Source organism: Oncorhynchus gorbuscha, linkage group LG21, assembly GCF_021184085.1.
Source record: "Oncorhynchus gorbuscha isolate QuinsamMale2020 ecotype Even-year linkage group LG21, OgorEven_v1.0, whole genome shotgun sequence".
Classification (NCBI taxonomy): Eukaryota; Metazoa; Chordata; class Actinopteri; order Salmoniformes; family Salmonidae; genus Oncorhynchus; species Oncorhynchus gorbuscha.
In genome coordinates this window covers 25,670,635-25,684,367 of record NC_060193.1, presented here as the reverse complement: position 1 = coordinate 25,684,367, position 13,733 = coordinate 25,670,635, and the positions used below count along the sequence as shown (strand labels likewise).

At 44.8% G+C, this 13,733-nt stretch overlaps 1 protein-coding gene across 1 annotated transcript; it reads left to right on the top strand.

The window, feature by feature from the left end:
* Window positions 1-3,580: 3,580 nt before the first annotated feature.
* On the top strand, window positions 3,581-13,517 carry lg21h4orf54 (linkage group 21 C4orf54 homolog). The gene is made up of 2 exons (XM_046320222.1): window positions 3,581-8,576; window positions 11,679-13,517. Exon 1 carries the CDS (start codon window positions 3,717-3,719, stop codon window positions 8,550-8,552), a length of 4,836 nt encoding a protein of 1,611 aa, XP_046176178.1. The 5' UTR covers window positions 3,581-3,716; the 3' UTR covers window positions 8,553-8,576; window positions 11,679-13,517.
* Window positions 13,518-13,733: the final 216 nt, after the last annotated feature.

The following is a 13,733-nucleotide window of genomic DNA, read 5'->3' as shown; positions in this document are numbered from 1 at the left end:
CTGCAGCATTGAAGTTCCCCAAGAACACAGTGGCCTCCATCATTCTTAAATGGAAGAAGTTTGGAAGCACCAAGACTCTTCCAATAGCTTGCCGCCTGACCGAACTGAGCAATCGGGGGAGAAGGGCCTTGGTCAGGGATGTAACCTGAAACCCGATGGTCACTTTGACAGAGCTCCAGAGTTCCTCTGTGGAGATGGAAGAAACTTCCAGAAGAACAACCATATCTGCAGTACTCCACCAATCAGGCCTTTATGGTAGAGTGGCCAGACGGAAGCTACTGCTCAGTAAAAGCCACATGAAATCCCACTTGGAGTTTGCCAAAATGCACCTAATGACTGTCAGACCATGAGAAACAAGATTCTCTGGTCTGATGAAACCAAGCCTGAACTCTTTGGCCTGAATGCCAAGCTTCACATCTGGGGGAAACCTGGCACCATCCCTATGGTGAAGAATGGTTGCAGCATCATGCTGTTGGGATGTTTTTCAACGGCAGCGACTGGGAGACTAGTCAGGATCGAGGGAAAGATGAACGAAGCAAAGTACAGAGAGATCCTTGATGAAAACGGGACAACTCTCTGAATGGCCTTGAGTGGCCCAGACAGAGCACGGATTTGAATCAAATTGAACATCTCTGGAGAGACCTGAAAATAGCTGTGCAGCGACACTCCCCATCAAACCTGACAGAGCTTGAGAGGATCTGCAGAGAAGATTGGGAGAAACTCCCCAAATACAGTTGTGTCAAGCTTGTACCCAAGAAGACTCGAGACTGTAATTGCTGCCAAAGATGCTTCAATAAAGTACTGAGTAAGGTGTCTGAATACTTGTGTAAATGTATAATTTCAGTTTTTTGTGTTTAATACATTTGGTAAAATTTCTAAAAACCTGTTTTTGCTTTGTCATTATGGGGTATTGTGTGTAGATTGATGAGGATTTTTTTATATATTTAAATCAATTTTAGAAAAAGGTTGGAACCTAACAAAATGTGTAAAAAGTCAAGGGGTCTGAATACTTTCCGAATGCCCTGTATGTCGTTTTTCAAACAGTAAAGTCTTTGTCATCGATACAGTTGCTACTATCTTTATTTCACTTGCTGAAAAAAACTCTTGCAAACCAGGAACATTCCCAGGACATTGGCTAACATTCGCAATAAGTTCAAGTTGTAGTTTTATCTAACATAAGGATGATAACATCCCAAACATTCAAATAATGTTTTTGACAACAAAATGTGTTTATTTTTTGGGAAAATATTTGAAATATCCTTGGAATGTTCTCCTAATGTTCAATTAAATGTGTGCACAACATCAGTAACAACCACCCCAAAACATTCCCCAAATGCTCTCTTTATTTTTCCAGGTAATGTAATAACATAATGTACTAGTAATGTTTTTAAATCCCATTGCTGCAATAAAATGTGACAGCAATTATGTATGATACTACAAAAAAACATATTATTATAATATAAATTATATGAGAGCAAAATAGTCCCATAACATCAAAGATCCACCATGGGCCTACAGAGTGGCGCAGTGGTCTAAGGCACTGCATCGCAGCTAGAGATTCCAGGCTCTGTCGCAGCCGGCCGCGAGCGGGAGACCCCATGGGGCTCGCGCACAATTGGCCCAGCGTCGTCCGGGCCAGGGGAGGGTTTGGCCGGCAGCGATGTCCTTCTCCCATCATGCACTAGGGACTCCTGTGGTGGGGCGGGCGCAGTGCACGCTGACATGGTCGCCAGGTGTACGGTGTTTCCTCTGACACATTGGTGCGGCTGGCTTCTGGGTTAAGTGGGCATTGCGTCAAGAAGCAGTGTGGCTTGGTTGGGTTGTGTTTTGGAGGACGGACGGCTCTCGACCTTCGCCACTCCCGAGTCCGTACGGGAGTTGTAGCGATGAGACAAGACTGTAACTACCAAATGGATACCACAAAATTGGGGAGAAAATTGGGTAAAAAAAAATAAAAAATAAACACATCCACCATATTTTACAGTAGGTATGTGGTACTTTTCTGCATATTCCTCACTTTTTGAGGCCAAACCCACCGCTGGTGTGCGTGGCCAGAGAACTGTATTTTCATGTCATCTGATCATAGCACCAGTTCAAATCCAAGTGCCAATGCTGTTTAGCAAACTCCAGGCAGTGCTATAGTCAGATGACATGGAAATAGAGCTCTTTGTCCATTTTGCTTCCACCGGGCCTGGGGCCCTTGTTCAGGTCAACGGCATCATGAAATGTACCAAGTACCAGGTTGCTAGACTTCTGAAAACAGAGCTGCCAATAATATTGACACCTATATTTATTTTGTATTTATTTGTATTACTTGTTAAACAAAATCAATTTCTCTGAGCAATTGTGCTAGTATAAAATAAAATAATTTCATTTTTTTGCATACAATATAGCTCAGTATTTGAATTGTTTATTTTATACAGTCTTTTTTGCTCATCTGTATGAAGGGTGCCAATATATTTGCAGGTGACTGTATGCTTAGCAGATTGAATTTACGGAGGCGGTCCTCAGGAGCTGTCCGGCGCTGAAATGGTTCTGAATCGGTCACTTTTGAGCAGAACACAGCAAAAAAAATGTTATACTGAAAATCACTAAGTTAAAATCTAGCTTTAATTTGATACACATTACATGTCAAGAGACATTTGTGTATTTGTGTACAAAATAAAAAAATACGATATTGAGTGTTAATTTCATGATTTAATATATGGTATGTAATGACTGTCATTAGCCTAAGCAATGTAATTATTTTTCAACACAAATAACTATTCATTGATACTGGAAGTAGAGAATAAAACAATTGAGTAGGTTCATTGAGATGCAACCGTGCATATTCACCATTGCCTGTGCGTATCAGCAAAACATTACTGTCCTATTGGCATATGCCTTCAAGCAAAGCTTACAACGTGACTATCCTATTCCCACCCAGTGACACGCATCTCACTTTTAGTCTTAAAATAATTATCATGTGGCTTAAAATGCCGTGCATAAAAGTGTGATAATACACTTAGGCGTTTACAAGCATTTACATTCAGTTCTAAATCCCTCCCAGTCATTCCCACTGGGCACACACTGGTTGAATCAACGTTGTTTCCACGGTATTTCAATTACGTTGAACCAAGGTGGAATAGACGATGAATTGACGCCTGTGCCCGGTGGGTTGTTTGCACTTGGGTGGTATGTCTGTGAGACAGCCTTGTCTCCGGTGTGAAACAAAACACGCTGCACATAACCGAGGTTAAAAATAGCCGTTTTAACATTTCGTCACTATTTCTATATTTGTGTATTGTTACGACTATTTGCAACGGGTCCGTCCCATCACACAATGCCTATTCTGTTCATCTCCCAAGTTCAGACTTGGAGTTGGAGCAACTACAAATATCCATTATACAGTAGGCCTATAGCTTAATGTGTTCATTTTGTTCACGCCTGTGGAAGCGCGCACCGGTTCAGAAATAGCTAATCATTTTAGATACTTTATGCTTCCAGTATGGAATGTCTGTAGTGCCGGCGTGTCCAATGGCATCCGAGGTGACAGTCCGGAGTGCCACTGTTGGCCAGAGGCGCCGCGCACAGCAATACCTCCACTAGGATCCTGTGGTTGATTCTCTGGACATCAGGGAGTGAAGTAGGGAATCCTGGGCACCTCTACCTCTATTGTTTCTTTTCTATCTTATGCCAAATGTAAAATAGACAGCATAAAAGGCGTGCATAATGCAATGGAAACAATGGACACGTCCGACAAAAATCGAACTTACCCAAAGTCCACCGTCGTGTTAAAAAAGCGCATGCCAGATATCACGGATACCACTGGGACGCAAGACGAATCGAAGTACGTTGAATTGAATGATTTACTTGACATAGATACAGACGACACGAACACTGTCACCGGTGAGGGGAGCCAAATGGCGACTGACGAGGGCAACGGTGGCTCGAGAGCAGAAGAGAAAACTTCTGGAGACGGAGACCTGATGAGTAAGGTGACTGATCATATCAACGGCGACAAATTAAAGGAGGATATTAACACAAAGGAGTGTGCCAAGGGCTATCTATCAGGGTTTATTGGAACTGTCTGCTTCTCTGAGGTTCCTAACCTGAATGAAAACACGATGGACTCCCCCGAATCCCCTAGATTCGTTGGTAATAGGGAGGTCACTGCGGAGTGGATACCGGAAAAGGACGCGTTTGAGGATGTAGAACATATGCCAATTGACAATGAAGATGTATTGTCAATTGACACTGACATGTTAAGCGGGCAAAATGAGTCGGATGATGATGTGAGCTTGGTGCTGACCGGTGATTGTGAAGATTGCGTGCCTTGCAGTACCGTGGAGGATGAGCCTCATTACATAACCACGCACGAGATCCAGCTCTCCGAGCTTTCAGATCACGATGTCGATAATGATATCGGACAGGAGTGGGATGATAACCAGATCTACTCTTTCGTAGATTATGCTGCTTTTGACGGCGATGGAACGATGGCAGGAAGAGAGAAGAGGGGGAAAAGCAATCAGGGTCAGGCTAATAGCGGTGCGGCAGTCAGCACTAAGCTGGAAAGTGATCTCGGGGACAGGGACAAGTGCGCCATCTCAGATGAAAGTCTGTCAAAGAACCAAAATAATGTTATAGGACAGATCCACCTGTCAATCAAAACTACTTCTCGAGCTATAAATGAGCCTAGCGACGTCCAAGAAAATGAAAATATTACTTATCATGCCAAGCACGCCGGAGACATGAGTCGCTACGTTTTTAGAGGAGCTGGTGATGTAAATACGGAAAATGTCTGTGATAGCGCTAAGTGTTTCATAGCCGCCCCCGGACGCTTGCACTTTGGCAAGAATTTAAAAGGCAAAGATGTTAACGACTATTCCAGCGGTGCGTCCAGCGCCGTCAGTGAACTTGACGATGCGGATAAGGAAGTGCGCAACTTGACTGCCAGAGCGTTCAAGAGTTTAGCATACCCATATTTTGATGCCATCAATTTCAGTACCTCCAGCGAGTCCTCCGCCTCCGAGCTGGGGTTGAACAGGTGGTCAACTTTTGTTGACCTTAAATATGGCAACATGAACATGTCTCAGGGACGCGAACCAAACACAGGGTCTCATAAAAGTTCCACGTCATCCTCTGAAATTGCTAAGAATAAAGACAATAAAGGATATAAGGGTTTGGCATTGGCTAGTACTAAACCGCCCCCGAACAAGCTCTTTGCATTGAATGGTGCTCTTTCTGGTCCCTATAACGCATCTTCTGCAGCAAAGAAACTTGAGCTTATGGGAAAATTTGGGACGGGGCACGGTGGAGTTATCACGCTCACAGAAACATTCAATATTCGTTGTAATGTCAAATCAGGGCTGCCTGGGAGTGAAAGGCGCTCGAAATTTGCACAAAACGTAACAGGATCACGTTCCACAGATGAAGTTACCAGCACCTTGCCAAGCGGCCAGGGGAATGAGGCCAGCAAGCAACCCTGTAATGCAGGGGAAACCATGGAAGGCACACACAAGAAAGCAATATTCGCCTCGAGCCTTCTTAAAAATGTAATTTCTAAGAAAATGCAGTTTGAGCAAGAGCGCAAAATGGAGAGGGGGGAGATACGCGAGTCCTATCACGCTCCATCTCACTGCCTTCTCCGACAAGAGCCTGAAATTGCGCACATGGAGAGGGAGAGGGCTACACCGAAAGAGTCCAATGATTTCCAAAGGCAAAGCCCGAAATACTCAGAGGCGAGTTCTGACTTAACTATTGTTTGTGTCGATGAACTAGGGGACTTAGTGGACACTAGCTCGTGCGATGCCAAGGACGAATGCCGGAGACAAGACACTTTAACTCTTGCACCAGAAACGAATTTAGCGTCGACAAATAAAGTCGGATTCGATACTAAAAAAGGAGCATTCGAAGTGGCCAACAACACACTGCTACGCAGCCAAAATAGCGCATTCAGATCCTGGAGGGACGGTGAGCTAGAGTTTCAAAAGGAACATATCAACGATAAAACTCCGCAGGGGAAACCGTCTTCGTCCAACGACAACCAGGGGGAAACGGACTTGTACACCGATTCAGGCAACAGTGAGCTAACCAAAATGTTACATTTGTTTGTGCCAAGTATCCAACAACTGTCCAATGAGAGAGAAGTTTCAAAGCAGCTGCCGACTATGAATTATTCGACCTGCGCTGCTGCGGATCAAGGAGAGGGAGGAGGTATGAAATTACGCGCCAACAACACCCAATACGTCGCTGGTCCGAGGAGTGTGGTAACATCCAAATCACCCGAAATTAAAATCAGTTTACGGAGTGTAAAAGAAAACAAAAGCGACCCGTTCAACGTTGCAAAGCTGGTGCCTTCCAATATAGGCTGCAACTCAGTCAGCCTGAAAAAGGCAGGCGACGAGTCCAGATGTCAAGCGCTCGCCGCAGCGTTGAAGGGTGAGTCCTCCGAAAAAGTACCACACTTCACGGTCAGAGACATACGAGACCACAGGGGCAAGCTGCAAACACCTATACACCAAGTTAGAGACGTGCGCAAATTGGTTAAAAGTTCTTATCACTTTGTGTCGTTGGATAATAACGTCACCGCCGGCGACCTTAACTCCGATCAAAAGCTTTTCAAACAGGGGTCTTATCGAAACCCTGCGTCGCTTTCCCCCATAGTAATAAAGTGTCAGTCTGTGAATACCAATACCAATGGGAATGGGAAGCAATCTGGAAATCTAATTGGGTATTCTAAATCTAGACTCAACGAGGATTCATTTGAAGTTGACAGGTCATCACCCCAGCAAGAGGGCACCAAAAGCGACTTCCACCAACCGACATGGAGAGCGCCATTATACAATACAAAACAACTGAAAGGTGATTCTTCTGAAGGCCCCATTGGACTTGTAATTGAAACCAGAACAGCTTCTAGAAGACAGGATAAAACACCTGACATCGGTGACAAGACAAAACCTGAGTGTAAAATGTCCAACGTGGGTGCCTTCGAGAAATTACAGGCTGCAGTCAAAACCATGGAGCAGTTGTATGTTTTTGATAGAAATGAGTGGAAGAGGAAATCAGAGCCACACTCCATATTATCAGACAGTCATCTGCTCTCTCTCATATCCAGCGAGGAGCATGGGCCAGAGGAGGAAGGAGTGAATGTGGCCAATGCCATGACCGTGCCAACATTTAACATGGACAAGCTCATCCGGAGAGACTCATACCTTAACTCTGACAAATCCCTGCCTGCTACGACCGCCTTGCCCGTTTGCGAAAAGACACCACCCAAACGAGAGGAGAAAGAACCCCTGAAGACTTTTCACATTCCCATCAGCCAGGATGTGCCCAAATCCCTGGCTCAGCTAGGTGGAACACCAATGGGTACCAATAATGTGTTTAATGTCAGCTCCATGGCTTCAGGAAACCCCCCCACAAATAACAATAACAAGGCATCATCACAGCCACATGCTGCATCACAATCACCTTACTGCAAAGGCTTCAGCCAAGTGTCTCCTAAACTTCCGGTGTCAGTGAAAATCTCCCAGCAGCTCAGAAAGGCAGAGGAGAGACAGAGAGAGAGACAGAGGGAGAGACAGAGGGAGACGGCCAACAGTATGAAGGCAGACATGCCCTTCCAGTTCAGCAGAGCTTCAGTCGAGCACGAAAACTATCTCACCATCCCCGTCAAGTCTCATGCCACCAGCGACAAGCAAACCGCTGTGTCCGCTGGCGGTGGATGCGAGAAGACAGCAATTTACACCGTCCCCGCCACTGGCGCCAAGACCCAGATGGCCAGCCCACCCGGTTATTGTGGCGCCAAGAGGCAGGAAGAGACCCGACTTTCCCCACAGAAACGCTCCACCATCGTCATGGAGACGAGAGCCCAGGACACGCCAACTGCCACCATCTACCACATGCCCATGGCTCAGAGCATGGCGTCCACCCAACCACAGATGTACTGCTTTTCCCCAACCATGTCCCCACAAGCCATCCCCCAGATCGACCACTACCAGCGCACCCAGAGAAAGATGCTCTTTGACCCCAGTACAGGGAACTGCTACCTGGTGGACACCCCCGTCCAGCAGGCCACCCGCCGCCTCTTCGACCCCGAAACGGGCCAGTATGTGGACGTGCCCATGTCCCAGCAGCCTATGTCTCCCATGTCCATGTCCATGCCCCAAATGCCGCCCATGCCCATGCCCATGCCCATCTCACCTTTAGCCCTGAGTCCCGGCTCCTATGGACCCACCTACATGATCTACCCAGGCTTCATACCCGCCATGCCCAGCACGCCTACCCTGATCCCCACTAGAATGCAGTCGCAGCTCTCCATGCCGTTGGAGCAGGAAGACTCCGGAAACAAAGGCGGTTCCTCCCAGCCAGACTACATGGACATGGAGAGTCCTTACTACATGGCCACAGGGTCTGGGAAGTCTCCCTTGGCTGGAGGCTCCAGTATGGGCCACGTCCAGCAGCAGGGCAGGCCGGGGGTCCAGGGCTTCACCTCCCAGCAGGGACCACGCATCATCGCCCCGCCCTCTTTCGATGGGACCACCATGAGCTTTGTGGTGGAGCACAGGTAAACGGCAGGACCTGTCACATGATACGTAAGTGATTTTTTTGAGTTCTCTATCATATAGTATGGCTGCATTAAGACAGGCAGCCCTTGTTATATTTCTTTCTTCTCACTAATCAGTGTAATTTACATCCTAATTATGACAGTATAATTGACAATCTTAATCATTTGCACACCAATGTATCTTTCCCTACACTATAATGGAGTAAAACATCTATGGATATTGTTCCAGGTGATTGTTGGTGTCAAGTCTTAGGCTATTTTAAGGGAGGATTGATGGGTGACATTTCAGTCCCAAAAAACACAATAATGCTGTTTCAAATGAATGAGTCGGGATCATAGAATAGAAGAACATCTTAACTACAAAAATATGTGTCTAGGCCGAGACGTCTTGTACAAACCAGTTCCACTGTAAACACGTCCTTACGGTTCAAGAGGTACAGTATTTTCCCAGGTGGGAGCCCTTGAACCAGTTAATTAACATATCATTTTATTTATTTATTTATCCATTATTTTACCAGGTAAGTTGACTTAGAACACGTTCTCATTTGCAGCAACGACCTGGAGAATAGTTACAGGGGAGAGGAGGGGGATGAATGAGCCAATTGTAAACTGGGGATTATCAGGTGACCGTGATGGTTTGAGGGCCATCATTACTGCAGCTAATAACGTGTGTAGACAGGGACAGAAGGTGTTGCAGGTGACCTGAAGCCCAGTGCTTATGAGCCTGTTGGCATTCTGCAACAGTTATTTATTCCAGTAAAGGGAATAAAAAGGTGGTAACCCACACCTGAGTAACGCAACTCTAGCATGCACAACCTTTTGAACTTTAACCTCTTTCCAGACCTGGTATCAAAACAGCTCTGTTTAAAACAAGTGACATTAACCACCTGCTATTTTTAAGCATGCTGTTTGGGATGAAGCATATAGTTCTATTCGGCTAAGGCAAGCCCATTTCACCTGCAGACATGCCTCTCTTGCAGTGTTTCTCAACTCCGGTCCTAGGTTGCACACTTGTATGCTAGCCCTGCTCAAGCATGCCTGATTCAACCGCTGAACTCAACACCAGGCCCTTTATATGTTGAATCAGGTGTGCTTGAACTTGGCTGGAACATGTGCAACCTTGGGAGTGGGATGTTCAAGGGACGGAGTTAAGAAACACTGTTTACCCACATCTCAAAGTATACTAGCTGCTTCCAGTAACATAATTATGTGTCATATTAAAGCTATCGAGGATAATATCAGGGATAGGAGACCTGGGCTGGCCCAGAGGGGCATTGGTTGGTGTTTGCTGGGGAAGGGGAAGAGCCGTGGCCAGGCCAGCATAGCTAGGGGGCCGGGGGAGGGAGGGAAAGGTCAGTGCGATGCAAGGCACTTGTTGTGCTGATACAGGGGTAGGCCAGCTGCTGCTGGAAATCAAGGCTCTTGGCTGTGGCAACGCAGGGCTGCAACGGCGTCAACCTTTTTATAGGACACAGTCACGCAGAAGGGAAAAAGTGAGAAGTGGACCATCATCTCCGGCACTCAGCCATTACATAAACAAATCATGGGCACATACAGTACCAGCAGGGACGCAAGCACAGCAGACAATTAGATTGGGACTTCCCCTACCCAACTAAAAAGTTTTATACCAAGTACACTACATGGCCAAAGGTGTGTGGACACCCTTTCATATTAGGGGATTCGGCTATTTCAGCCAAACCCATTGCTGACAGGTGTATAAAATCGAGCACACCTCCATGCAATCTCCATAGACCAACATTGGCAGTAGACTGGCCGTACTGAAAAGCTCAGTGATTTTTAACGTGGCACCGTCATACGATGCCACCGTTCCAACAAGTCAGTTCATCAAATCTCTGCCCTGCTAGAGCTGGCCCAGTCAACTGTAAGTGCTGTTTGTGAAGTGAAGTGGAAACTTCTTGGAGCAACAACGGCACAGACGCGAAGTGGTAGGCCACACAAGCTCACAGAATGGGACTGCCGAATGCTGAAGCAGGTAAAAATCATCTGTCCTTGGTTGCAACACTCACTACCGAGTTTCAAACTGCCTCTGGAAGCAACGCCAGCACAAGAACTGTTCTTCGGGAGCTTCATGAAATGGGTTTCCATGGCCGAGCAGCCACAGCCGCACAAGCCTAAGATCACCATGCGCAATGACAAGTGTCGACGGACGTGGTGTACAGCTCCCCGCCATTGGACTCTGGAGAAGTGGAAACGCCTTCTCTGGAGTGATGAATCACTCTTCATCATCTGGCAGTCCGACTGACGAATCTGGGTTTGGCGGATGCCAGGAAAAAGCTACCTGTCCCAATGCATAGTGCTAAATGTAAAGTTTTGTGGAGGAGGAATAATGGTCTGGGGCTGTTTTTCATGATCCGGGCTAGGCCCCTTAGTTCCAGTGAAGGGAAATTTTAACGCTTCAGCATACAATTACATTCTAGGCGATTCTGTGATTCCAACTTTGTGGCAACAGTTTGGGGAAGGCCCTTTCCTATTTTAGCATGAAATGCCCCCGGGCACAAAGTGAGGTCCATACAGAAATTGTCGAGATCGGTGTGGAACAGCGAAGGAGGGACCATCTCCATATTAATGCCCATGATTTTGGCATTAGATGTTCGACAAGCAGGTGTCCACATACCCCTTGGTTATGGTTATAATACAAGGACTATTAATGTTAATTGCAGAAAAATGTTATGTTGTAATTCCTGCAGTTCATTGTTTTTGGGGGGGAATACTTTATTTGAAGGATATTTATTTCCATACATGCCACATGAATTTGTAGCAGTAAATAAGCATGAATCTTTAGGTACACTCTTAAAAAAGGCTTCCAAAAGGGTTCTTTGGCTGTCCCCCATAGGATAACTCTTTTTAGTTCCAGGTAGAACCCTCTTGGGTTCCATGTAGAACCCACTGTGGAAAGGGTTTTACATGGAACCCAAAAGGATTCTACCTGGAACCAAAAAGGGTTCTTCAAAGGGTTATCCTATGGGGACAGCTGAAGAACCCTTTTAGGTTCTAGATAGTACCTTTTTTTTCTTCAACTAAAGTGTTAACATTTTATGTAGGAACCATGACAGGTTTCCAGTTTCCTAATCCTAATCTCCCATTGTCTTGTGTTCTGTTTCCCATACAGGAGTGAATTTTGACGTGTCCTGATGTGTTCTGGGCCCTCCAGTGCCACTAACCCTACCGTCTGGACTATTTGGTTCAGGGGCATCACGGTTCTTGGTCATCAATGCCGGTCGTCATGGTCATCACGGTTCTTGGTCATCTCAACCGACAGGATTGTTATTGCCTCACCTTTCTAAAGTAGGCTACCACTCTATCCCCCTTTCTTTTCTTAACAACTCTGTGTTACATTTGGGAGTTTGGCAGAAATGTTTACTAGTTAATGTAGTTTTTTACCATGTGCTGTATATTTTATTTACATGTTTGATTTTTGGGTCATTTTGATTTGGTATTGCAATACTCATGCAATGCAATATAACCTCATGCAATCGTTCTCACAGGCATTGTCATGATAAATCATTTTAATCTGTACATTGAATTAATAATAGTAATCATGTATTTTCACATAAGAAGAGCATGATTGTCAAACCCACCCTCCATTGGTTATTAATAAGATTAGGCTCCAAATCCATTCTTGTGGGACCCCCGGCACTGCCCCTTTGATCTAGCCCAGCATTAACACACCTGTGCCAACAAATCAAGGGTTGAGGAGTTAAATCAGGTGTGTAAGTGCTGAGCTAAAAATAAGTGCTCTCTGAGAGGTTCCTAGGAATGGATTGGGAAACATGTTGTCGACATTTTCTTTGTCGCATTCTCCACACTAGAGGTCTATGTTCTAAAATGCACAACTTCCGGAAGGGTGCAGGTTGTCCCATTTATTTCTTTAGCAAGTACATGAGGCATGACAGCACACTTGGACAGCACACTTGAACTAAGTCCTCAGGAGAATGGAAGAGGGCTTATATCTCTCTTTGTATTTTTGTTGACCTTGATCTGAACCTGTACTTGGCTTCCTCCCTTCTCTCTGTTACGGTGCCACCTGCTGTTTGCTTTCTCCCCGTTGGTGAGTTCAGTTCAGTACAGTATAATCTTGTATTGTTTTAATTGGTTAAAAAAACGATATGTTGCCAACAATATTAGCACTAAAAACAATGATGGTGGACATTCTATTTCCTTTCTGAATCTTGTTATTATTTCACTATTGAAAATGAACGAGCGCTTGTCTTGAATACACATTATGCAATATGTGGTTTGGTTTGATATACTTCTGCTAAAATTGGTATTTGTTGATGCCTGTTTATCTTGGGTATTGTTATTACTGCAATGTCATTAAGTGTTGACAATTTTGCCCTGTCACATTTAGGTGCTCTTAATGCAGGTAGCAAGCACTGTGAGTAAGAGGTGGATGTTTAGACATTTCATAAGGTTTTATAAAAACACAACTGAAGATTTGCGGTGTGGAAAGTATTCTTGATGTTTTTATAGTAACATGGATACAGTAATCTCACATTTATGAGTTGAAGTCTGTTTTGGACAAGTTGATGGGGCTTTCACTGTATTTAAAAAATATGTTTTCTTTCCAGACCCCCTATACAATATGTGCAAACCTATTTGTTTTATATTGATGTGTACAGCAAACCACATGCTTTCAGAACTGCTGGCCAGTCCATCCATCTCCCTTCATAAGTATGTTTTGGGATTGCTGTTTGATATTTTTAAAGGTCCAAAAAAAAAAAAATGCTGCTTAGCAAAGAGCAATTTCTTAATAAATAATTTTGCTAGGACTGTCTGGGAGTGGTCTGAGTGGGGAGGGGAAAATTGAAAACTAGCTGTTATTGACAGAGAGGTTAGGAACTCTTTTTATTTGTCTATTATTAACAGATTTACAGTGGGATGGTGGGATGGCCATAATTCCATCCCACCAAAACAGGCTGACATTTCAGGCGGTCTTTTCAAACATCTCTTACACTAAAAGAGCACGATCATCATTTTCACACGATCATCATTTTCACACTAAAAGAGCACAATCATCATTTTCACAATTTCACAGTATTATTCAAAACCTAGTGTGGAAATATAGAAAATCACAGGCAAATCACATTTTTGCCTGCACTGGGCCTTTAAAGTAACTGTCTAGTGAAAATCAAATTGAATGACTATGTTTTGTTGTTGACTTATC